Raw genomic sequence first — 26,763 nt, forward strand, 5'->3', positions numbered from 1 at the left:
CCTGCTTTTAATTGATACTCATAGGGTCCTCGAATCTGCCCAGTTAAAGGAATTTCATTTATGCTCTTAGAAATTGCATTTTCAGTTTATAAAGACAGACTATTAAGCAGTCTCTGTTAACTCTTCCTGGGGCACTGAAGTGTTTAATGAACAGCTAAATAAAAAGAAATGTACCAGACATATTAAGGAAATAGAATGAACATGCTTATAAGTTTACCAACTATTTTATCTCGTTCCTTCACTCAGAAAGCAATTCTTTTTTTTTTTTTTTTTTTGTGGCAGAGACAGAGAGAGTTAGAGAGAGGGACAGACAGACAGGAACAGAGAGAGATGAGAAACATCAATCATCAGTTTTTCGTTGCGACACCTTAGTAGTTCATTGATTGATTTCTCATATGTGCCTTGACCGGGAGGCTTCAGCAGACTGAGTAACCCCTTGCTCGAGCTAGTGACCTTGGGCTCAAGCTGGTGAGCCTTGCTCAAACCCGATGAGCCCGCGCTCAAGCTGGCGACCTCAGGGTCTCGAACCTGGGTCCTCTGCATCCCAGTCCGACACTCTATCCACTGCGCCACCACCTGGTCAGGCAGAAAGCAATTCTTAAATACTGTACTTATCTTTCACTTCCAAGATGCTATGAGATATGCAACTGAGGTAAAGCCAACGAAGGGAATAAAATATGTTCACATATGAGTATAAAATTGCAGGGAAAGCAATAATGCATAAGAAATGAGGAAACATAATGCTGTATAATGTCAGGGGTTTACTTTACAGAGGTTTTAGGATTATGTTTATTTTGCTAGTTAATATTACTTAAATATTTCAAGCAACTAACACTGAGGGGCATTTGCCTTATTTTGTGACCTAACATTAATAGAAGAATGAAGAACTCAATGCGTAGTGACTAGGTTCCAATAATAGAACATCTGTGTTGGACTGAGTTCCTTTATTCTTTTCCCTACATAGGGGTTATTTTATAAAGTGAGTAAATAGGCAATAAGACAAATGCATAATTGAGAATTTATGTATATATATATATAATTTATAAATAAATTATTAATAAATCTAGTTCCTCCAAAATACAGGAGGAACTTCATTATTTAAAATATATACCCACACTGCTTTTGCCTTGTTGCTGTAGGTGGCTGAAAGATGGCCAGGTAATCGATGAAAGGGATGGATTCAAGATTTTACTAAATGGACGCAAACTGGTGGTCGCCCAAGCTCAAGTGTCAGATACGGGCCTTTATCGGTGCGTGGCAACCAACACAGCTGGAGACCACAAGAAGGAATTTGAAGTGACCGTTCATGGTAGGCTGGCGAAGGGACAAGAGTATTACAATTACAATTAATTTTTTACATTGTTTCATTATCTAATTCAGATTGTAACTCTGGATAAATCTTGAGTTGTGGAAAGTAATGTGAAGAGTGTGAGTTGGAGTTAAATAAGAATAAATGTTGTCACTTAGTCAAAACACTGACTCAAGAGGTACCAGGAGAATGACTGTAGACAGAACTTAAATGTTAGAGAGAGTACTCTGTATAGAGTGCCAGGGTGTGAAGAAGGAGACCAAATAAGGTAAAAGAGGAAGGCAGAAAAATTCCAAGTAAAAGGGTTAGTTATGTCAGCGTGGAAGGGTTTAGCCAGAACAGGAGGGAGTGTGAATAGAGTCATTTCCAGAAACGGAAGCTGAGGATGTTATGCAGGATCCAAGGCACGTAAGTACATTCACAAAACTGGCACAATGGTGTCAAAACCATTAGTGTGGCGATGGAAACACGGTCTGCCAGGTTACTGTGTGTCTCGCTTGCCAGCAGAGCTTGGGAAGGAGGGACTGGAGCGAGAAACTGGAGAGCCACTTGGAAGTCACCGCAGAGGTTTCTATGAATGTCAGCTTCATTTCCTGCTCAGCCTACACAGACTTTTCCCCTGCCTTTTTCAGTCTTGTGATGGAACTTACCTATCCTCTTTCTCCGTCTCAGTTCCGACTCCCGAGGGAGGGCATCTGGTAGGGCCAACTTAAATCAAGTTGCCATCCTGGGCTCAATTGGCCTTGCTGGGGGCAGAGTCATGCACTGTAAATATGGCTTCTGGAAACTCACCTGATGAATGCGGCCATTCTTGAGAAGGGAGGTCATGATAGATTGGAAAAGCACACCGAAAGGTGTAAGCCAAACAAACATGTGCATTGCACTTGCTACAAATGCATTTTACTTATTCTTTGAGAGTTAGAGATTCATAATTAAGAAGTTATCATTAAAAATATAAATTAACTACATGGGATAAAATTATTTCACTCCTTGTAAAATAGGGAGTTTTCCTTTTTAAATTGCTTTTTCTTCTTTTCCAAGTGAGAGGAGGGGAGATAGACATCCACTTGCGCCCCAACTGGGATCCACCCAGCAACCTCTGTGTGGGGCTGATGCTTTGCTCATCTGGGGCCATGCTCGCAACTGAGGTATTTTTAGCGCATGAGGTGGAGACTCCATGGAGCCATCCTCAGCACTCAGGGCAGATGCACTCAAACCAACCGAGCCATGGCTGTGGGAGGAGAAGACAGAGAGAGAGAGGGAGAGAGAAGGGGAGGAGGAGTGGAAAAGCAGTTCGTCACTTTTCCTGTGTACCCTGACCGGAAATCGAACCCAGAACATCCATACTCCCAGCCAGCACTCTACCACTGAGCCAACTGGCCAGAGCCCCTTTTCAAATTGTTAAAATGTCAGATTTATACATACAGATTTTTAATATTTGACCCCACTGATTATGGTTTTTGTTTCCTTCCTTCCTATCTCCTCCTTCCCCACCTCCCTTCCTCTCTTTCTTCCTATTTCTTTCTCTTTTGCATCTAGTTCCTCCAACGATCAAATCCTCAGGCCTTTCTGAGAGAGCTGTGGTGAAGTACAAGCCTGTCACCTTGCAGTGCATAGCCAACGGCATTCCCAACCCTTCCCTCACGTGGTTGAAGGACGGCCAGCCTGTGAACACTGCCCACGGCAACCTCAAAGTAAGTACAGGGATGAGTGAGCGCTGGATGAGAATGCTACATCGTTCTTTCTGGAGTTTCACCATCTTCTTTCCTGATTGTCGTTTTTCCTGTTGTATGAATCTTGCAGAAAATTGACTGAAACAGTATGTGGTTTCCTTAGCATTTTTTAGAATTTAACTTAATATTTGGATATGAAGAATGAAATTAATGAAAGACTAATAAACTTAACAATGATATCAATTTTTAACCTATTAGTTAGTACTTTTATTATTTTGATTTATGACTATCATAAATTCTTAAAAATTTGTGTTTTATAGATAGTGTTCATATGCTAAATCAGAGCTTCCCCAATATTATTATCATAGACTAAGGTACAGCCATATCTATATAAACCTTACTGAAATGTCTTGAAAAACATATTGTAACTAGTGTGTAAGCTTCAAGAGTGTAGAGATTCAATCTCTGTGAATAAATTTATTTCAGTATCCTTCATCTTGAATATAGACCCTGGCATATAACTGTTTCTCAGTACATATTTGTCAGATAGATAGATAGATAGATAGATAGATAGATTTCAAACCTAGATAATTTAAATGATGCATTTAAAATCCAGATTAATAGGTTTGCTGCTATGTTCAAGTTGATTAATGTGCACGTGAATTTGACTTGCAGTAAGTTTTCAATAATGAGGGATTTTCTGAGTTCTTTTCTCAATACAAACAGTGGACATCTGTTCATTTATTATTGCTATTCCAAGTCCAATAGAACAAGTCTTATACTTTGGCTAGTGAAAGGTTTAGTATATAGCCTTCAAACATAGTACTAATAAACAACTGTTTACTGAAAATAGACATTTATCACATAATCATACAAAAGTATATATACAAATTGTAATGAGTAATTTTAAGGGAAAGTATAGAGAGATATGACACAGATAATGAAGAAAGCCTTTAAGCATGAGAGTAATTTATGGAGAAAGTCTTTGAGCAGAGATCTGAAGAAGAAGTAGGAGTTAAATGGGTGAATTAATGAAAGTGAACTGGGTAGGGTATTTCAGAGAAGATGCTCACGAGCAAACAACTTGAAGTAGAGGCGAGGATGACACCCCTTAAGGACCTGAGAACAGGCCAGTGGAGTGAGGAGCAGAAAGCAAGGGTGAGGTGATATTAGGGGAGACCAGAGAGCAGGGAGGAGGCGGTTAGGCAATATTGATTTTATTTTTAGTTCAAAGCAATGTACCTTTTGGAGAAAGAATTGAAGAATCAAGAATAGATATGTGGAAATCGATTAGGACTTATTGTCTAGGAGAAAGAGAGAAGAGAGAAGTTGGGACTTGAGCTGGCCATGGAGATGAGGATACCTGGATATATTTGAGAGTTACTTATGGTTACATCATTAGGATTCAATGATAGATTGCTTATAAAAGGTGAGGGAGAGGGAAGTATCAAGGAAAACTTGTAGGAGTCTCACCTACACAGATGCAGGTTGTCACGCCATGCAGTGAGACAGGGACTCAGGAGGAGGACAGGCTTGACGGGGAAAATCTGGGATTTGAGTTTAGACTTTGGGAAGTTGAGCTGACTTTGAAATAAAGTGAAAATGTCAGGTAGACCACTGACTATGTGATCCTGGAGCTCAAAGGAGAGTGTTGGCTGGAGAGGCTGACACATAGATGATACTTGAAACCACGGTCATGGTTGAGTCAATCCAATGGGAGAATAAAAAGTATGAAATAGGAGAGAGAACGGACCTAGTTCAGAGTCATAAGAAATGATGATATTTAAAGGCTGTGTGCAAAAGTCCAGAAGTGAATATAAACATACGAATGTGCTGCTCAACATGTTTTAGTACAGTATGACTGGAGGGCAGTGGGAGTTGACATGGCAGGGTATAGAGAGGGTCATTTGGGGTCAGAGTGTGGTAAGCCTGGAGGGCTATGCTGAGTTGGGATTTCGTTCTGGGCAAAGAAGGGAGCCATGAATGAGCTTTGAGAGAGGATTGGTAAAAGGATCAAATGTACATTGTGGACAAATTATTCTGGCAATGATATGCGAGATAGATTAATAGTTTGGGAGGTTGGAGACACTGGAATATAAATTAAGCTATTATAATCCCACAGTGGCTGTGAGCTTGGAAAATAGGGGGTCTGAGAAACATAGAGGGGTATAATTAATAGGAGAGTCCATAGTAGGCTCCAAAACCCAGACCACTGGGAGAACAGTTGGTGCAATTAAACAAGATTGGACACATGCAACGAGACGTAGGTTTAGAGATACAGGAAACAATTTTAAGCTCTGTTTTGGATAGGTTAAATTTTGTGTGCTAACCTGTCCAGCAGATAGCTGGAACCACAAGTGCTGAGCTCAGGAGAGAAGTTGTGGCCAACGCTGTCAATTTAGGCGCTTGCACAAGATTCTTCACCAAAGCCAAGGGTTTGGCTAGAGACCATCAGAAAGCTAAGGAGGAGGAAGCTGGTTCTGTAAAGTTATCTAAGGAAGTCAGAGAATGAGAACTGAGGAAAAAGGCTGTGTCTCTCAATACCCAGGGAGCAGAGTGATCCCAGGAAAAGGTAGTGAACCATGTCAAGTGCTGTACATGATGAGACGAGAGTATGAGCTCACTACATAGGCTGCTGGATATTATGATCGGAAGTTACTGGTAGCCTCTGACTAATCAGATTCAGAAAATATCTGCTCAATCATCAGTTCCAAAATGGTGGGAATGAAGGGAAGTGAGGAAAAGCAGGAAGAAATTTATTTGAATTTTCATTTCTTACACTTTATAATTATCATTGTTTTTCTGGCGCCCTTAATCATGTAATCAAAAAAGCTTGTTGTTCTAAAACTGTTTATGAAGTGTTATGTAAATGTGACCATGTTTTCTCAAATAGCTTAAATTTTCGTCACATAACTCATAGTTCCCTGCTCAAGTCTGTCCTTTAGTGGATCTTTATGACTCTACCAGCAAGCTGGCCTTAGGTTATTTTGTGTTTTCCAATGGATAAGAGAAGCTTTTCAATCAACTTAGTCTATTTTCTTGCACATGATGAAGTGATCTGGCTTTAATCTTTCAAGAGATAGTTAAGATACTGGCATAAAAATATAATTAGACATTATAAATTTAAATGAGTTTGTCTATCTCTGCAAAGGTTTTCAAGTCCAAGCGTTAAGTACCAAATGCTGCCATGCTTTCTGCTCCCAATTAGATACAGTCTTCTGGTCGGGTTCTGCAGATTGCCAAAGCCCTGATGGAAGATGCTGGCAGATACACTTGCGTAGCTACCAACGCAGCCGGAGAGGCAAAGCAGCACACTCACCTGCACGTGCACGGTAATGTCAGTCCCATGTCTCAACAAAAGAATATTTCTCTGGCTATTTTTTTAACCTAGTGAGCTCATCTTTATTGAATAACAGTATAAAACAAACAAACAAATAAGTGTTTATTTTAGTCTATATAAGGAAACTTTTTTTACATTATTATAATTAGAATTGCTTGTATTAAGATCTTTTGTTTTTAGATTTTTAAGTAGAGTGTGCTAGAGCTTATAAATAAACAAACTACCTTGTGTTTTAAAGTATTTGAATTCTATTGATAAGTTTCTGCAGATAACTTGTTGAAAAGGCAGAAGTGTCGAGGTTGTTCCCTAGCACTGTGATTTTCTTGCCTATAAGGAGAAGCTATCTTTGATGTAGTATCTTCTCTCGTGTGTGCTTAAGTAAAAAATCTGGTGGCCATGGAACACTCGTGAATATCACATCTTCACAGTAAACTTGAAAGACTATCTGGCCTTGAATGTGAGACTGCAATCTCTGGAGAGTCATCAGAAAGGGCTAAGAAATACAGGCTTGGCCTTTCCTAATCCAGCCAAGGATATTTGCAGAGAGTTGTTCAGGATCTCCACCTAAGCGCTATTCATGTTCTCTGATTCATGTGATTGCTGTAAAACCACTCATTCATTCATTCATTCATTCACCCCACATTTACTGAACAATTTACCATAGAAGAATACCCCAGCACCTAGCTAATTCCAGGTTCAGAATTGATAGTCACTAAATATTTAACAAATGAAAAAGTAAGCAGTTAGTAAATAAAACAACTTAAATTGAACACTGAATTCTTCTAATATGTTTCTGTACATGTTGCCTTTTATTTAAATCAACCAGTTAAAGGATTCAAATCATCAGTTCCCTAAATGTTTCCAATAAACCAATTTATTCCTTCCCCAGTTCCCTAAATATGAACACCTAATTTATGGATATCATACATAAAAACCATGTTTCTTAAAAGAACCTTTGAAAGACTAACATCTCATTGTAAGCAAGTTGGAGTTGGTTTGCCATGTTGAAGCTTTGGGGACAGGCTAGCCTTGCCCTCCCCTAAGTTGTTCATAAAGCCTACTGTCTCTCCCTGGTGCTCTGTGGCAGTGGTCTCCAGCACATACTCAGACCTCCACTTCCATCTGAGAGTGTGCTAGGGCGGGCTGCCCCTGTTTTCTCTCTTTTTCTACCCTGAGACCCCTTTTCTCCTCCTTTATGGGGCTGTTTATCTTCCCCTTGTCAACAATATCAGTCCTTATCTGGTCTCCATTGTTGGCTAAGAGGAGATAGTTACCATATTTCCCCATGTATAAGATGCTCCCATGTATAAGATGCACCTTAATTTTGGGGCCCGAGATTTGAAAAAAAAAATGTATTACATAAAGTGATTGAACTCAAGTTTTATTCATCATAAAATTCATACAATTCCTCATCACTGTCAAAACTCCCATCCATTAGCTTGTACTCATCTGTGTCGGATGACGAATCACTGTCTAACAATGAGCACAAGAACAAGTGCGAAAAAGTGGCAAATGCATGTAAAAAAATCTACAACCACTGTATAAGATGCACCAAGTTTTGAGACCCCAAATTTTTCAGAAATGGTGTGTCTTATACATGGGGAAATACGGTAAGTGGGATAGCTTGTTCTGTTGTAATCACCTCATGCACAAGGTCAGGTCCACTTTAGTTTCACTTGTATGCTAACCATGATCTAGGTGATCTTGAACAAACCATTCATTTTCTCTGAATATCTGACTTTGCAGTGCTTTTGCAGATTAGAGGTGTTAGTACAAAATACCTCCCACTGCCAATTCCTCTGGCTTTCAAAAAGAAGGATATTTTTGTTCTCTGGAATGGTTTAAACTTCTTAAAGGATGACTGTATAGAGAAAGAACAGAGTGTATGTCTCCAGAACTGGGGAGAACTAAACTTTATTGTTGGGGTGCCCAAACGTCCATGCTCATAAAAATTGTAAATATTGCATGTTAAAAATACAGTTTTCTGCCTGACCTGTGGTGGCGCAGTGGATAAAGCATTGACCTAGAACACTGAGGTTGCCAGTTTGAAACCCTGGGCTTGCCCTGTCAAGGCACATATGAGAGTTGATGCATCCTACTCCTCCCCCTCCTTCTCTCTCTTTCTCTCTCTCTCTCTCTCTCTCTCTCTCTCTCCTTTATAAAATGAATAAAGTCTTTGAAAAAATACAGTCTCCTGAGCTTTGAAAACAGCATCTCTGATGCAAGTGGTCTGTGTGCCATTACTTAGAGAAGCACTGGCCCAAACTCTAAAGACTGGCCTAGAGTCTTGCCAGTGTAATCAGGAGTGACTGAAAACCAGAGTCCATGAAAGAAATCAAGCATCCCATCAAATCCAGAGCAACAACCAAAGAGAAAAAGCAGAGTTACTACCTAGGAAAACACAAGTCTGTAAACCTAGGATATAGACTAGTAACAAAATGTATGTTAGCAGGAGTTGCAGTTAGGGTACACACAGCTATGTGGAAAATCATCAGAAAGTGGGGAATAAGCTGAAAGACTTCCGGGTCAATGTCAGGAGAAAGAGAAACAGAAGGTGGGTTATTATAAGGATTTATTAAAAACTACCAAAACCAATGGAGAATGTAAAACAGTCTTCTTGATATGAATCACAAATAGAATAGAGGTAAAGTACAGTACTAGCTGAAAATGTTTTATCTAATACCATCGTGACTTGTCTGGATAACAGTTCATCTGCCTGAATGGAGAATAAATAATGATGTGAACTTTTAAATTAATAACTTATGATCAACCTGGAGGAAGTAGTTGGCTCAGTGAATGTGACAGGAATCTGGACAGAAAGCTGGAATAACCTCTTGGCAGTTGTGACAGCAGTTGAATACAAATGGCTCTAAATTTGATCTGTGACAATAGGAGGAGATGTTAAAAAAAAAAAGAGTCGGAATTTCTAAGGGATTAGTTGATGACAGATTTCAAAAGATCTCAGGGGTTAAAATGACAAGTTAACCTGATGTACAAAACCACACAGGAGTAGGGTGGAGAAGAAAGGCTTAAAGATACCACATGTTGAAATACTAGATATTTTAATGGCTTTCTTCAATTACTGTGGATATGGTAATTCAGGTTCACAATGAAGCTAATCAATCTCAGAAGTCAGTAATAGAATCTGATAGTGTGAAAAACAAGAGGAATTGACCCTGTATATTCTTGCTCTCTGAATGCTTCCAAAGTGATATAGCTAATTTTGGTGATCTATATTAAAAGGGACATTAAAAAATCTATAAGAAAGCACATGTCATTTAACTTAGTTCATTTATTAATTTATTTAAACAATTCCATAGTTGCCTTCTAAGTTAGGATTTGTTTTTATCCCAACCTTATTGTTGAGTAACACAATCAGCAAATGAGCGTCATGCAATTGTCATCCACACATGCTCTGTCCTGAGAAACTCAGCCTCCCAGCTGTTTAATATTTTTCTTATAAAAAATATCATTGATGTTTTCATTCTTCTCAAGCATGGAAAAAAACAAGGCTTTCTAAAGGGTGAAGTAAGGGTGCATGCTCTCCCGGACTGGAAGACAAAGTCATGATCATGAGAATGGAATATTCTTGTGATCCCCCGGGTCTCCAGGGGGAGGTCTATGTGTTACAGAAGGCAGAGGCTCTCAGTAGGTGGTCCTGTTGGATCATCAAAAGTTTCATAATTCTGGAAATTTTAATTCTTTAGACCAAACTATGAAATTGTATCTAAACCTCAGGTATTTGCCAAGTGAGGCAGATGTTTCCACAAACAAATGATAATATGGGGGTCTAATGGCTCAAGCATTTATTTCATCTGCACTTAATTATTTCCTAGGGAAAAATCAGCCATGGTGAAGCACCCAGAAGGATAATGTTGTGGATAAAAGCATGGGCTTTGAATTGGGTTCATACTCTGCTGAGTAGTATCTGTAGAGCCATTAGTTGAGATGTTAACTGTTTGAAAGTTTGGTTTCCTCATCTGTAAAATGGGAAGGAAGATGATAATGCCGTGATCAGGGAGGTGGCTATGAGGATTAAATGAGAGGCTGCTTGAAAATGTAGGCTGGTGTTTGGTTCCGAGTCATCATCTATAAATAGTAGCTTAATGAGTGTTTTGGCCAAACACGTATTTGGCTTCTGGCCCTTCTCACTACACCAACATTTTAACAAATATATCTAAAGTCCTTTAATGTTGGCCAGGGACCGTCTGGGGTCTGTATTAGTTGTCTGGTGAAAACATTAATGGAGCACCCTTAATTTAATTTTATTATTTTAAAGTATTTGCTTGGCTAACATCTGCTAACACCCACTTAAGAAAGGTTTCTCCATCGTTTCTGTGTTTTGCTTAATAGCTCACTTGTGGCCCAAAGGAGACTTGGTATATATTATAGGGGGAACATTTTTTTCTTTCATAATGGATAACTCCAGTCCAGAACTCTACTATACTATTTTCTTGGTATAGGTGAATTTATTACTCACTATATCATAATCTTGGTGGTCAGGGAGGATGAACTCATCCGTATTACTTTTAGATCAGTTGTATATTAATTCAAACTCAACCAAGATTTTAAAAAGTCAGTTCGTGCCTTTGAGTGATTAAAGTAATGAGCAGAATCTGGCCTATGATGTGTCAGAAGAAGGTCCTGTGGTTTTGGCATGATACGTAAATGCAGCTTTTGAAAGAAGGAAAATATTGGGGAAAAACCAACTAGTTGAATGGAATTCAACCTTCTGCTTGGAGTATGCAGACATTTTCTCATTTTTAACATAACGTATTGTTACCTTACTAATGCTTCTGTCTAGCAAAGTGTTAAAATGGCAAGACTATCCCTTTAAATGCTAGAAGGGAATGATTGAATTTATATTTGTATTTATTTTTTACTTAAAAATGTCCTGGCACCATTTGTTGAAAAGCTTATTTTTTCCCCATTGAATGGGCTTGGCGCTCTCGTTGAAAATTATTTGACTTTAGATGTGAGTGTTTTATTTCTATAATCTCAATTCTATTAGACATTGCCTAAATGTCTGTACTTATGCTTGTATCACACTGTCTTTCATATTCATTTCCCCCCAGCTTTACTGAGGCATAATTGACAAAATTATACGTATTTAAAGTGCCATGATTTGATACAGGTATACTTTGTGACATGATTACTACAATCAGATTTATTAACACATACACCTACTTTGCATTATGTAGTTACCTTTGTGTGTGCATGTGTGTGTATAGTAAGGTCTGCTCTCTCGGTATTATTAACTGTTTTCACCAGGCTGCACATTAGATCTTCAGAGTTTATTCATCTTCTAAATGAAAGCTTATACCCTTTCACCAGCATCCCCCATTTACCCCCAATAATCACCATTCTAGCCTCTTTTTCTGTGAGTTTAACACTGCCACATCTAAGTGACATGATACAGTATTTGTCTTTCTCTGTCTGTCTCATTTCACTCAGCATAATGTCCTCTAGGTTCATCCATTTTGTTTTGAGTAGCAGGTTTTCCTTTTTTGTTATAGCTGAGTAACACTTCTCACAGAGAGAGAGAGAGAGAAACAGTGTTTTTATCCATTCATCTATTGATGGACACCAAGTATTCCTATATATCGGCCATGTAAATAACGCTGAAATGAACATGGGAGTGCAGATACCTTTTTAAGATACTGACTTTATTTCCTTCTGATCTATAGCCAGATGTGATTGCTGGATCATATGGTAGTATTTTTAATTTTTTGAGGACCCTCCACCCTGCTTGCCATAGTTGCTGTATCAGTTTACATTCCAGTAACAGTGCCCAGGGTTTCTCTTTTCTCCAAACTCTTGTCAACAACCATTATCTCTTGTATTTTTTTATAATAACCATTCTAACAAATGTTAGGTGATATCTCATTGTGGTTTTGATTTGCATTATCCTGACAATAAGTGGTATTGACTATCTTTTCATGTACCTGTTGGCCATTTGTATGTCATCTTTGGAAAAATGTCTATTCAGATTTTTTTGACCATTGCTAAATCAGATTATGTGGGGGTTTTTGTGGTTGGGTTGTACTTCTTACATAGTTTAGATATTAACCCTTTATCAGAGGTATTGTTTGCAAATATTTTCTCCCGGTGGTAGGGAGCCTTTTCATGTTGTTGATGGTTTTCTTTCTGTGCAGAAGCTTTTTAGTTTGAGGTCGTCCCACTTGTTTGTTTTGCTTTTGTTGTCCATGCTTTGGGCGTCACACAAGAAGTCCTTGCCAAGACCAACATCAACAGCTTCTATTTTTCCTTCTAGGATTTTTGTGGTTTCAGCCTTCCATTTTAGTCTTTAATTCATTTTGAGTTAACTTTCAAGTACCACACTGTCTTGATTAAATTGATTGATTTTCATGTTAAACCAACCCTGCCTTCCTAAGCCTGTCTTAGTCATGGTGCATAATCTGTTTTATTATTACTGGATTTACCTTACTAGTATTTTGTTGATTATTTTTGTGCCTGTCTTCAAAAGGCATATTGGTCTATAATGTCTTTTTATTGGCTGTCTCTGTCTGCTTTTGTTATCGTGGTAAAACTGGCCTCATAGAGTGATTTAAGAAGTGTTCCCTCTCTGCTATATTTTTAAAGGGTCTGTGAAGGGTTCATGTTAATTCTTCTTAAATGTTCGGTAGAATTCAGCAGTAAAGCCATGTGTGCCTGGCATTTTCTTTGTGCGAAGTTTTGATTACTAATCCAGAGATCTGAAAAAGTTGATTTTGACAATTCAGTGCCTTTGCATTTTTTTTTTAATGGAAGAGTGGATTTTTGGAGTCCTTACTCTGCCATTCTTGCTGACATCTAATCTTTTTCTTTAAGATTTCTAGTGGAGTGAAAAATAACCAACCCACTCCATAGCCCTTTCATTTCATATTCTTACCATATTGTTTTACTGCTGCAGCTACCTAGTCTGTCAAAGCTTTCAATGATCACTTCAGTCCAGAAGGCTTTAAGTGAGTATTTAGATAACTGTTTTGAAGAATGTACCGTAGACTATTTTTTCTTTCCAGTTGAAAAAGCCATATAGCAATTTTTAAAGGGCTTTTGTTGTTAAATAGCATCTCATAAATCAGAGTTCAGCAGAGACAATAGAAACAGCTAGGCATTTTAAACAAACAAAAAAGGGGTTAAAACATTGAATTAGATTGACACAAAGGAGCTACAGGTGTGAAAGGGAAGTGTGTTCTGGGCTTTGTCTTTAGGAATAACTTCCAGGAAAGCAGAGCCCTAACCCACAAAGACAACTGCTTCTGAAGACGACTCGACTCTAAACTTGTGAAAACCCAGCTTTGAAGTTCACTGTCATTTTTGCTTGTTTTCTTTGGTGTTTATTTTTGTTATTTCTTTATTCCTGGCTTCTTTTGATATATCTAATTGGTCTTTCTCTAGCAGCTGAGTTGAGTGCTCAGAACAATTATTTTCATTATTAATTAGTTTTTAATATATTAATTAAGGCTGTAAAATTTCCTTGGAGCATTGTACTGCTTGCTGACATGCCATAGGTTTTATTTTAACCAATCTCATTCTAATTTATTTTTTCTAATTCTATACTTTTTTCTTGATTTTCTTTTTAATGACATTTTTTTTCTTCATGTAGAAAGCTTTATATTTTTAGTATTGATTTATTATAGATTTCTTAAATTATGGCATAAATGCTTTATTGACTATTAATGGCCTAATAGAGTGTTTATTTTGAAAATATTCTATAGGCATTTGAAAAGTATATATGTTCTTTGTTAACTATGAATATACATGAGTACATACATACATACATTTGGATAGAAAATCTTATTTTTCAACTTCTTTCTAACTCTTTTGTTTCACTACTTAGTCAATTTCTACAAAAGGTGTATGTTGGAAAAATGAGTTTATAAAATTTGTGTTTTTGAATTTGCTCACTTTTATTGTTAAAAATGGCGCTGGGCAGCACCAGGTATGTGATCTGTGAAATTGCTAACTACCTTTCTTCTTGGGAAGAGCCATTGTTATGCTGGAGGAAGAAAAGTTTTAAAAGGAAAGAGAAGGAAAAGAGGGAGAAGCCAAGATGACAGGGAAAGAGAGCAAAGCCAGTTTTGCAGAGTAAGAAGCCATGTTGGCAGGTGGGGAACCAGAGGTGAGGAGCTTTTGCAAGCTCCATTGAGACTGGTGGGGCCTTTGATTCTAGGAGAAACCAGAGAAGGTTCTCCTGGTTGTGGAACCAGAGACTGTGTCAGTAGTTTTGTGAGCTCTAACTGAATGAAGAGGGAAGTGTTTTCCCTGTGTTTTTGCTCATCAGCCGGTACGAGACTTGAATGAAGGAATGGCCCACCATTTTTTGGCTCTACTTTTACCATCTGCCCGAATCCAATGGGAACCTGCATGGGAACCTGGCCACGACGGCAGCGACTACTGACTTTACGGTGTACTAAAATATACTACTTTTAGAGTTTTCAGATTTTCTCTGCTTTTTAACAATTTTTGCTTTATTATTCAGTACTACTTAATCATATGCTTTAGTTTTATTTCAGATATATTTATGAAAGGAAGAAATCATATTTCCCACTGAACAAACAGTTTCATTTTAAATGTTCTATTTATGTGAACTAGTTGTCTGTTTGGGCTTCTTGCAGAACCGCCCAGCCTGGAGGATGCAGGGAAGATGCTGAATGAGACAGTGGTGGTGAACAACCCTGCTCAGCTGGAGTGTAAGGCAGCTGGAAACCCCCTTCCGGGTGTGTTTACTTGTGCACTCTGTAACTTACTAACATCGTAAAATTCTGGGAAGAGCTACTCTGTTTATGAGCACAATACAGTAATTATTAATTAAGGAAAGATTATACGCACATTTCAAGGGTAAAAGGGTATCATTAAGTAGATGATATTTTCAGATTGTCATTGCATTCATCTTCATGAAATAATGTACCCATTTAAACAACATAGAGATGTGTGAACAAGTGTCGTGTCCTTGCTGTGGCCGCAAAACACACAATGATATTTTATACACATTTATGTTGAAAAAAATATTTTGATCTAGTCCACATTGATTATCTTTATAAGTCAGTCATTTGATGAGACTTGCTTTGTTTATTCTCATCACTGGAAAGTTTATTATTGATTCCTGTGAATCAATAATAATATAAAATTTTGAGGCAATTAGTGGCTATCTGTTTGGTTCTGACTAGATGCAAAGAGAACATTTTTTGTGTGTGTGGAAAAGAGGAATAATCCAGACAACAAAAAGAAGCAGAACTAGTAAAAAATTTGTGCTACTGAACACTATCAATACATTGAAGACAAAAATAGACATTTTTTATAAATTCATTTCAGGAGTTTTATATTGATTGACTTGGCTATGCATGTTTTTATTTTTCTTTAAGGTTACTTCCTCGAAAAGGTCAACCCTAAAGAGATATTTAAATGGATTTAACTGAGATGATAAACACAAGAACAAAGCTTTTTAGTTAAGCTCCAATTTAGTGAATGCATGAGTTTTTAAAAGAAACAAATTAAATAGATGGGCTTCTCTCCTCTTGCCCTTGCAGTTATCACGTGGTACAAAGATAATCGCCCACTCTCCACTTCCTCCAGTGTGACTTTCTTGAACAGGGGACAGATCATCGATATCAAAAGTGCCCAGATTGCCGATGCTGGCGTCTATAAATGTGTCGCCATCAACTCAGCTGGGGCCACAGAATTACTGTACAGCCTGCAGGTCCACGGTTAGTGCTGCTTCTCCTCGATTCACCTGGGGGTAAAGAAGCATTCAAAATGATTAATTTCTTCTAGAAAATTCCAGTGTAAATATTTAACAGTGTGCTAGTGTCATCTTTACATAAGAGTACAGTGTTCTAAAACTGATAAACATTTTAACTTTCTGATTCCTATTAAAATGCTTTATTTTTACATGCTCTTAAACTTAAGTTTGCTCTAGCTGAATTGTTGAAATACTCATCAGCAATCTTACTGGCAGTGACAATAGCCCTGTTTGTAAATACTGTCTAACCGAATCATATTTTTTAAATAAATGTTTCCAACTTGTTACATATAATGCTTTTAAGAGGAGCTAGTAGTTAATACCTAGAGTAGATACAGTGGAGACTCACCCACTCAGGCATGCGTGCGTGCGCGCGCGCGCACACACACACACACACGCACACACGCACACCTAGAAATCAAGAAATAAAAGTCCACTTCGGCATACAAAACTGTATTTTCTAAACAAAGTACAAAACCTGATTTTCCTCATCTGTAAGATGGAGAAACTGAACATTGCCCTCCTTACTTACAGGGTCCCAACTAAGAAAAGTGAAAAATAACTTACCAAAAAAATATAGCAAAAGCCTATAGGTGAAACAGCCGAACTCTTCCGTGATGGTAATATGTTTTATTGATTTCTCATTTCAGTGCCCCCAGCCATTTCTGGCAGCAGTAGCCTGGTGGCAGTGGTGGTGAATAACCTGGTGAGGTTAGAATGTGAAGCCAGAGGCATCCCTGCCCCAAGTCTGACCTGGTTGAAGGATGGGAGCCCTGTTTCTGGTTTCGCTAATGGGATACAGGTACTATCCATTGCTTCTTTGGTGAAATCTCCTACTGATCATTCAATACAGGATGTTCAAACAGGTAAAGCTGTTAAAGAGATTTGGAGAACAACAATTCCCAGATGTTGTTAGAAACCATACACATTTACATTCATAGATACTATGGACACACAGTGGGGAATTCAAAACAATTCATGAAAAGCTCAGAATACCTAAGAGCTCCCTTAGTATCATAAGTAGTGCTAGATTTGAGATACTTTCTGCTTCCCACCTCCCACTCCCTGCCACCACCACAAAAGATACCTTACACGAAGAAAGGTTCATCAACACCAAAACAGGAATTTCCTGGTAGGATTTATATTTAAACGTCTGGAAATAGTAATGAATCAGAAAACCGTGTTGAGTATATTACTTATACAAAAACCATCAAAAAAATTAAGATATCATAAAGGCAACATTGTAAGAAATGAAATTAAAGTCTGAAAAAATATTACATTTGCACTGAAGCAAAAATACACAAACACGTATACCTCATTTAAAGTGTATTTTAATTTTATTTTGTCTAGCAGAAAATGTACTTCTCCCACCATTCTACCTCTTTAGTTTTTCTTGAAATTCCAATGCTTGCAGAATTGGGGATCATAAAAGATATAGAGTTACAGTCAGTATTTTAGAGGTACAGCTAGATCGATGGGATAAAAGAGCAATGAATGTGACTAATTAATTTACTTGGCTGGAACTTTACTATTAATTTTAACTTTCCTACTCTTCTCCCAAATTAAAGTTAGAAGGAGGGGTGACTCATCTTATTTCCACCTCTTCTCCTCTTTCTCCCCTGGTGGCATTCTCTTTCTCTGTAGTGAGTGTGGATGAAATTGGACCTTCATTTGATCCCATAGAGAGAGACTTGTTTTCAGTGGTTATTACCCTGTTTGATCTGGCTCCTCAGTCTTCCTCCACAGAGAAGTTGAGAAGGAGATTAAGTGATACTTGCACATTTTAAAATATCGAATTGGAAATCCTAGGGACAAATGTCAATTAATCAACCTCAGAAAATAAGAGAAAAAATTTGCTTCCACCTACTAGTCCCAGGATACATGTTGTTTATTTTGCTTTTTTATCTTGGATAGGTTCTGTCTGGAGGCCGCATCCTAGCTCTGACCAGCGCCCAAATCAGTGACACGGGGAAGTACACTTGTGTGGCCGTGAACGCTGCCGGGGAGAAGCAGAGGGACATAGACCTCAGAGTGTATGGTGAGACATTTCAGTGATTGTTTCTGCTCTGATACAGCTGCATTCCAGTCCTTAGGTCATTGAGGGAAGGTAAGGGAAGTTTTTGACAACGAAGAACTATGAACAATTAGATATGATACTACAAGATTAATTCAAATCAAATTCTCCTATTCTGCCTTATATTTAACTTGAACTACTTTTCCTTTTTTTAAAGGTCTGAGAAATTAAGATGCATGCATCAACCATGTAGGGTGTGGGTGTTATGGAGTGCCCCGAGGAATGTAACTATGGAGAGCAGCTTGGTAATTTGGAAGATATAATCTCCCTACTAAAGCAAGCATCTGTTCAAATAACTCTCTTGAACCATTCTACTCAAAGCCATGATTTTATTGCTTTTAAAAGTATATAAGTATATGCAACCAGCATATACTTATAATCAGCATTTTGTACTCGATACTATGATTATGATTGAAAGACTGTTTGACATAGACACTGACAATAGTGTGGTGATTACAGGAAGGGAAGAGGGTGGGGGACATAGATTAGGGTAAAAGGGGGGTAAATGCTGGTGGAAGGAGACTTGACTCGGGGTGGTGGACACACGGTACAGTGTACAGATGATGTTTTATGGACTGATACACCTGAAACCTATGTGATGTTATTAACTAATGTCACCCGAATAAAGTCAATAAAAAATAAAACAATATAGACTATTTGGGAAGCAAAAGTTAAACTACGCAAACACTTAGACAAACTTCAAATTTTGGGGTTCTTTTCTATCTGTGCTGCAGCTGTAAGGTACGAAAGGGAGTGTCTGAAGCTCAGGGCCCCCAGAACAAAGTCGAGGCCCTTGGTCTCCATTCATAGATTACACTAGTCGCTCCACATGTTAGCACAGCTTTGCATTTAGAACCCTTTCAGGCTTTTTTGGGGGGGTCTTATTTGCATTATATTTCTTGGTTCATGGAATAATGAATTTGTTTCTTCTGTGTCTCCTCAAAGAATATCTGTTCAATACAAGCCTTCTCTTCTAAGTCCCACGTCCCTTCCAAATAAGTCACTCTTATTCGAATATATTACTTATTTCTCTTTTTAAGTTTGCCAAAACACAAAGGTAATTATCACAAGTAATTTAAATAAGTTATAATTTTTTAATAAAAAGGCCACTTGTTGCAACATGGACACCGTATGTGGCTAATTAAGCTGAAAAAACCCAGTTGGCATCAACAGACTACCAAAGGGCTCTAAATGTCTCTCTTTTCTGTTTCTTCTGCAGTTGACGTGGGTCTGTCTGCAAACTTCCAGCTTTGCTGTTCCTATCTGTCTGAACCAACAGATAGGTCTAAAATACTCATCCCTGGGGATTCTAACTCCTACCCTTAATGGGCCACTTTAATGCTTTATAAAGAACTAGAATGTGCCAATCTCAAATGTCCTTAGAGAACAATTCATTAATCAAAGTGTATGACACAATAGCTCCTTCAGTCATCAACAAACAGGTAGAAGGGTGGCGTTGGTATTTATTGGGTTTTAATCAACAGTGAAATTGTGATTGGCTCCTTCTAGTTCTACATTGGTTAGTGTCAAAAGTGGGCCCAGGAAATGATAGAGAATGCATACTCTCCAGGATTTACAAAGATGTGCATCAGTATGCTGTATCATTGGCTAAGACACTGCCATACCACCCTTTCAGTCTACAAACACAGATATCTTCTGTGTTGTAAAATTCAAATAGCTAGCTAATATGTACGTATGTTTGGAAATGGGTAGATGTGTTTAGCATGTAAAATAGATGTGCATGGCAAGCTACTATAAAATTAAAAATCGGTCTTTAATCTAAAATTAGTTTCCAACTACATTCCACCATTATATGATTTCCAGACATTATGTCCCAGTCTTTGTAGTAGTAACCATGGTAATCTTGTGTCTAATTAGAGTCCAAAGAATGTGCATCCCTAGCGGCAAACCCCCTTCAGATTTCTGTCGTAGACTGTGGGTGGTAAGAGGAAGTAGCAAGTGCCTTTCCCTGTAGTCACAAGAGTAGTTCATTGAAACGTTTTCTCCTGGTACAGATTTAGAGTATGTTCTACTATATTCTGAGGTGCCCAAACAAGGAAATTGAGTTTTTAAATAATCGGGATTCCTGTAGTATCTTTTCTTTAAACTTAAGCTCTGAGAATTTTGTCAGAGATTCCACAATCCCCAGCGATTCAGCAGTATAACCAGATGACCATTGTAATTTTGGTAATTAAATTTAACAAGTATAATGTGTAGGACAAGAAACAGGCCGCACACCCCTTCCTAAGCCACATAACCACAAAGCAGACCAGGGGTAACATCTAAGGAAGCTGAGGATCTAAAGGGTGGGAGCTTTTCTCGTCTCAGACTAAACAAAACGTTGAAAATGAAAGACGGGACAGAAAAAAGGAGATGTGCTTCGGTAATATCTATCCTTGGCTGTAAGGAGATTTACTTTCATTTATGTTCTTTAAGAAACAAATGTTCTATTGTTTTGGCATTTTTCCTCTCAATTTTAAAGAGCTTTTATCCCTTTAAAACTTGATTTAACTCACTTAGCTATAAAGAAAAGCAAATGAAGAAAAATTATTTGGAAATAAATTAGCATCCTGCTTTCTTAAATTATTTCTGACTTTTACTTTTACAAAGAGCTATAAAGAATTCGTGCTCTTTTGTAAATGCTACAAATAACCTAAAATAAACATATTTTTATATAGTTATAGTTCTTCTTATCCACTGAGACCAAACTACCTGAAATTATTTTCAAGCTGTGAAATCACCTACTCTATTTAGAACTTTCTGTGCTGAGACTAGTGAATGTATCTGTTTCCACCGTATCATAGAAAATGGCAACTAATTGTGCTGATTTTGCTAACATGATAGTAGTTTTCATCTGAAACCTGACCAGTTGTGTATCTTTTATCTAATATGTCACATATTGAAAACAATTTCATTGTTTCTATTTCCCATAGATTACTTTGAGCTTATCGAGAGCCAGATGTGTGTGCATGCTATTAAATTTAGCAGAAGGGGCGTCACACATCTCTGCACTAACACTTTATTGGTCTGTTCCAGTCGTTGTGCCTGGCTTTTCTGTCTTTAGTGTCAGTTCCTTTGGGTTAAGCACTAGTCCTGCATCCAGAAACAGCACAAGAAAGTACTGTTGGTTCATTCATTGCATATGCCTTTCCCTCTGTAGTAGACATGGTAGCAGAGAAGGCTGCTGCTTACGGAAACACCGTTACTAATTAAACTCCATTGCATTCATTGTTATTTTGCCACATGCTGCTGTATGAAGCCTGAAAAATGGCTAATGGACTATAACAGCATTCCTCAGCACAAAAATCTTATTCCTACCAAGGCATATTTGGAAGGCCCTTTAGGAATCATTTCAATGCCACTTATTCTTTCCTGCAAGACAAAAACCAAACCAAACCTAGAAATATGAACATTTTTCCTATAACCCTAAATACTTATTGGATTTCGTGAGAAATGGCCAAGGAAATTTCCCTCTGTGAATGTTGGAGTGGCCTTTCTATAACAACAGGCTTGATCTCATCATTCGTTTGTGTATTTGAATTATTATAAATACAGGCCCAAAGAGTCCTTGAGAGGTTATGCAGCCCACCCTCTCGTTCTTGGCAGGGTTGCGCCTGAACCATCTGAGACAAATGACTGTTTACTTTATTTTTTAATACACCCAAAGGAAGGAGATTCCTTAAACTTCTCCAAGAACACATTTCAGCATCTGACAAGCCCGAGAGCCAGGGAATTCAAATTTTAATCTCATTAACATTTCAACTCATTTCCTCTTTTTATGTAATTGTGAGTATGTTGTACAGCTGGTCACTGATTTAGTTTGTTCTTTACTGTGCCTAGTATCCCACATGGTTTTTATTCCATGGATAGTTGACAAGGTACTGTGGAAAACCACAAAGAACTCTAAACTGCAAATCATAAGATTCCTGGCTTTGCCACTGATTAGTCAGGTTATTTCAAATAAGCTGCTATCTGTCACCTACTTTGTTTTGCACACTGCGCCTAGATGGGACTGGGTGAGCTCTCTCACCTGTGTGTTTTTATTTTGCCTCGATGACAATGACATCTATTTTCTTTTGCAAAACATATAAATAAGCATCAAATGTGCCTTTGCTTTAATTCATTGTTATATCCAAAATAGTTCATGAATGATTTATTACTTTGAAAATCTTAAGTAGTTGTATCCAGTTCAAGAAGTTGCTTAAATGGGCACTCGGTGAGAACTTCCAGTTCTAAAACTTTCCAAAGAGAAAAGAGAGCAAAAACTATTTTTGTTCAATAGCAGCACGTTAATCAGTGGTTTATTAACACTTGATCCTAAACCAAATGATGCAAAGAGGGTATGTTAGACTGATCGTGATCCTACATCTTGAAAGAACCAATGGAGTTATCCAGTACCTATCCCGATGAGTCATCATGCTGCGCATTGTGCTGGCCTGTTTTATCCTGAGGGAAACCCTTCTTTCACTTAGTTCCACCAAACATCATGGGAGAAGAACAGAACGTCTCTGTCCTCATCAGCCAAGCTGTGGAGTTGCTCTGTCAGAGTGATGCTATCCCCTCACCCACTCTGACTTGGTTAAAAGATGGCCGCCCCTTGCTGAAGAAAGCGGGCCTCACAATCTCTGAAAACGGAAGTGTGTTAAAGGTAAGGCTGTCGGTTTGCTGATTTCTTCTATTGCTCCTAAGCACGTGGCTTCCCTATGACCCCTATTAAACGTGCCTGTCCTTACAAATGTTCTACTAAGCTCACAGTATAAGAGCCTAGGAACCCTTTTTTTTAAAGGAGGTTTGTAATATTTTTTACGTTCCAGGCCTAGTAAGATTGAAATGTTTAATTTTCTACCTATAGTTGCAGCCAGAAGGCATCCAAAAATGCTTCTGGGAAAATATAGAAATATTGTGAGGAGTGCCTCGTCTACAGTCATTCAGCCAATCAGCAAATACCCATTGTAGGTGCTCGGGACAGGGATGCAAAAACACGTGGGATGCATTTCCTGCCCTCAGTGTCTTCCATTTTCCCATAAATGTATGAAAAATTTACCAACTCTTCAGCTGAAACTGTAGTAAGTGCTGCACGTCTGAGTTGATGATCAGGTCGATGGTACAGAAAGTACATATCGGGATGGTAGCAAAAGTGGGACTGTGGTTGCTTGGAATCATCTTGGATGGCCACTTGGATTTTTATGGGACAAAAAGCCTGATCAAAGAAACAAGTGAGCTAATGAGGCTGAAACCAAGAATTTAGCAGGGAATCTTCAGAAATAATTCTGGCATGGTTGACTTGAGTAAAATAAGAGCTAACATTTAAATTCCTCCAGCCTGAGGAATTAAGATTCAAGAGTGTTTATAAAATCTTCCTAAGAACCCTATTGAGAAATTGAAGGAATAGCTAAGTCATCTGCCTGCTGTTGCCACGTGGCTGAAATGGGTGGGGAATACAGTAGGCTTCAGCCTCCGTACTGCAAACCACTCTACCTTCTGGCCTTTTGGGACAGAAAGGTCACTATCGGCAAGTGAAGAGAGACTTGAGAAATAGGTGAGGGGTGTCAGTACCTAGGAAGCTGAGAAGCTTACACAGGGGGACAGAGCCTGGGGCAGAGTAGGGGAAGTGTGAAGGTATATGGAAGAGGGTAGAGACCTTGTGCAGTATGATCCTGAAATAATGGAACGGTTGAGGACAGAGAGACCAGAATCACTGAGGCAGGAAAGTAGGGTAAGTTGATTGAGCTATATAGAAAAAAAGAAGAAGAAGAGGAAGCAAAGAGCACAGCCCCAGCTCAGAGGCAGAGCCCAGCATTCTAGAAGGCAGCTGGTAGAATTCACAAACCTTAACTCTCACTGAATGATAGAAGGAAACAATTATATGGATACAAGCCCACTGGTAAGGGATAGCTATGCTTGGTTAGACTGTCTTAGCAAATTTCACTCAGAATAGCAATTCATTTCTTCAGAGCCTGAGTTCCAAAGGGGCTAGGAAGCCAAGAGAGAGAATGATGGTGAAGCAATCCTGAGATTCACTGGATCTCCAACCCAGAAGCTGGCCAGGGACCCTAGAATGTGCAAGTCCCACTGAGGGACCCATGGAGGGGTGTAGAGAGAAGGCCTCCTGGAAATGAAAGCTTCTAGTGCACCCCTGCTGAACTAAACACTTTCAATGATACCTTTAGCTCCAGTGATTCAACTCTTTTGAATGTCTTAGCAATTCACTACCAAGTGGTTGAGCAATCAATATCATGCTGTTTGTTGTTACCTCTTGGATCATCTCGTGTTATTATTTATACCTTGTTTACTGTTAAACTCTTTTTAATACTCACATACTTGATATTCTCAAGCAGATTGTAAATTCAAGTCAGAAATGACATAATGCACTACACTCTGTTGTATTCTCTACCTGCGGTACCTGGTGCACGGTTCTCAAGAACTGCTGCATGGCCTGTGAACACACAATGAATGAATACTGATGCATGTTGCAGGTAGATGCATGGAAAAGATTTACTGTTGTCCAGTTATCGACCAGGCACCAAACAGGGCACTAGAAGATTGACACCAAGTGAATGTAATATTTGGTTTGAAGAAGCTTACAAGCCCAGTGTGGGAGAAGAGATGTAATAAATCAATAAAAAGAGTGTTACTTTACTCAACAATGTCCTAGATGTATAAAGATTGTGTATTTTCAAAGCCTTCAATAACTTATTCAGAAATTCAGGGTTTTTTTTGTTATTTTATTTGAATTATATTTAAAATGCCTTTCTAGACCTTCAGTGACTAATGTTAATGAGATTAAAATAAGGTATGACATGGACAAAAATTGTTGAATCTTGTTAAATGTTGGAAAGGGATGACGGGCAGATATCTACCCATTTTGCTATTTTCTCTACTTTTATATGTTTGAAAATCTTCATAATACAAATGAAAAATAAGAGATCACAAATAATATTGATAGAAAATCCCCATTACTTATAAAATAGAAACTGGTTTTAAAGCCTGGTTTTGTTTTCAGATTGAAGATGCTCAGGTTCAAGACACTGGTCGTTACACTTGTGAGGCTACAAATGTTGCTGGAAAAACTGAGAAAAATTATAATGTCAATATTTGGGGTAAGTGTGATCAGTTCCTGAAAAGCAAATAAGGCATGTGGCTTAACTTTTATATTGTGTGTCAACTCTTAGAGTGACATCCACATAACTAAAATTGATCATAATACATAGATGGATACTATTCAGTATGTTTAGATGATGCTAAACTGCCCTGAGTATCAGCTCATATAATTAATTCAAGAGCAGCTTTAGACTGACTCTTTGAACCTAAATGTATTCATATAATCATCTCTGTGACTTTAATGTACAATGGTTCTCTTTGCCTGAGTGGTATACCTTTTAGCTTCTACAACGAGGATCTTTGAATAACTGAGCCTTCTCCATGAATGGAGAGTGGGTTGGTCAATTGAAAATAAGTCAAAAGGCCAAATTGTATGTGTGTGTGTGTGCGTGCGTGCGTGTGTGTGTGTGTGAAAGAGAGAGAGAGAGAGAGAACACAGGTAATGTGTGGGTGGGAAATGAGATTACTATGCTGATCAGTGTCATTAGCTATCCTTGCTTGAAATTTTACTATATTACTAATTAAGGTAATTCTTAGGAGCCATTGCAACTTTTACATTGGCTGTGGTTGTCTGTTATGTATTAAAAACTGCTCCCATTTCCTATGTATTTATTGTGTTATGTATTCTTTAAAATCACTTATAATATATTCAGCCCTTTTAATTTTGATTGTATTTGTTTAATAAGTCATTGAGATAAGGAGTTGAAATTTATCTTTATAAAACTTTATTTAAAAATACATTTTAAAATAAAAATAGAGAAAATAATTTGCTTCCAATGGAGAACAAATATTTTTTTAAAACTTTAAAAGCAAGCATTTCTGTAGAAAAATGACTTAATTATAAATCATTATTACAATTTTTAAAAATACTCTTGGGAAACATTATGAGAAGTGCTACTATTCATCTTATAAAAAATTAATTGACTTTGCAATAGTAAATCTTACTATGTAGGAAATCTATATTTGCAATATATTAGTTATATACTATTTACTTATATATCTACCTCCTTCCATCCTTTTTCTTCCTCTATTTTTTCTTCCCATTCTTTCTCATTTATTTCAAATGGGAAAAGTTTTCATATACAGACAAACAGGACACTAAGCTAGGTGTTACCAAGCAAAGGTTGTAGAAAAAAAATTCGGAGTGATGATCGATTAAAAAGTGAGGTAGAGAATTCATTTTTAATATTTGTATGGGATATACCTTCTGACTGTTCATGCAAAGCTGTCCTCCACGTAGTCAGAAATATGAACCTATAGTTTAGGAGAGAGAGAGAACAGTTAAAAAGGTAAAGTCGGAGATATGAGTATATAAGCAGCAGTTGAGATCCCTTAGAGAAGGTAAAAGATACCGTATAGAACGTGTACAGAAAAGTACTGTATAGAATGACTCTCACATGTGCCATATACAAAGGGAGACCAAAAAAGAGATCCCAAGTGGGAAACTGAGGAGGAACAAGGAAGTAATGGGAAAACTGGAAACTGAGGAAATGGTGTTCCCAGAAGAACACGGACAACAGA

The 26,763-nt window shown here is 37.9% G+C and overlaps 1 protein-coding gene across 1 annotated transcript in view; it reads left to right on the forward strand.

Annotated features, from left to right (window-relative positions):
* The window catches only part of HMCN1 (hemicentin 1), a 412,067-nt gene that overhangs the window by 238,465 nt on the left and 146,839 nt on the right, over positions 1-26,763 (forward strand). The window contains exons 34-42 of the mRNA XM_066361732.1: positions 1,140-1,309; positions 2,849-3,003; positions 6,191-6,314; positions 14,944-15,045; positions 15,856-16,032; positions 16,718-16,869; positions 17,982-18,105; positions 22,614-22,789; positions 25,145-25,241. Coding sequence (XP_066217829.1) covers positions 1,140-1,309; positions 2,849-3,003; positions 6,191-6,314; positions 14,944-15,045; positions 15,856-16,032; positions 16,718-16,869; positions 17,982-18,105; positions 22,614-22,789; positions 25,145-25,241 — 1,277 coding nt within the window. The remainder of the gene's footprint in view (positions 1-1,139; positions 1,310-2,848; positions 3,004-6,190; positions 6,315-14,943; positions 15,046-15,855; positions 16,033-16,717; positions 16,870-17,981; positions 18,106-22,613; positions 22,790-25,144; positions 25,242-26,763) is intronic.

The sequence above is a fragment of the Saccopteryx leptura genome, chromosome 2 (assembly GCF_036850995.1).
Source record: "Saccopteryx leptura isolate mSacLep1 chromosome 2, mSacLep1_pri_phased_curated, whole genome shotgun sequence".
Lineage (NCBI taxonomy): Eukaryota > Metazoa > Chordata > Mammalia > Chiroptera > Emballonuridae > Saccopteryx > Saccopteryx leptura.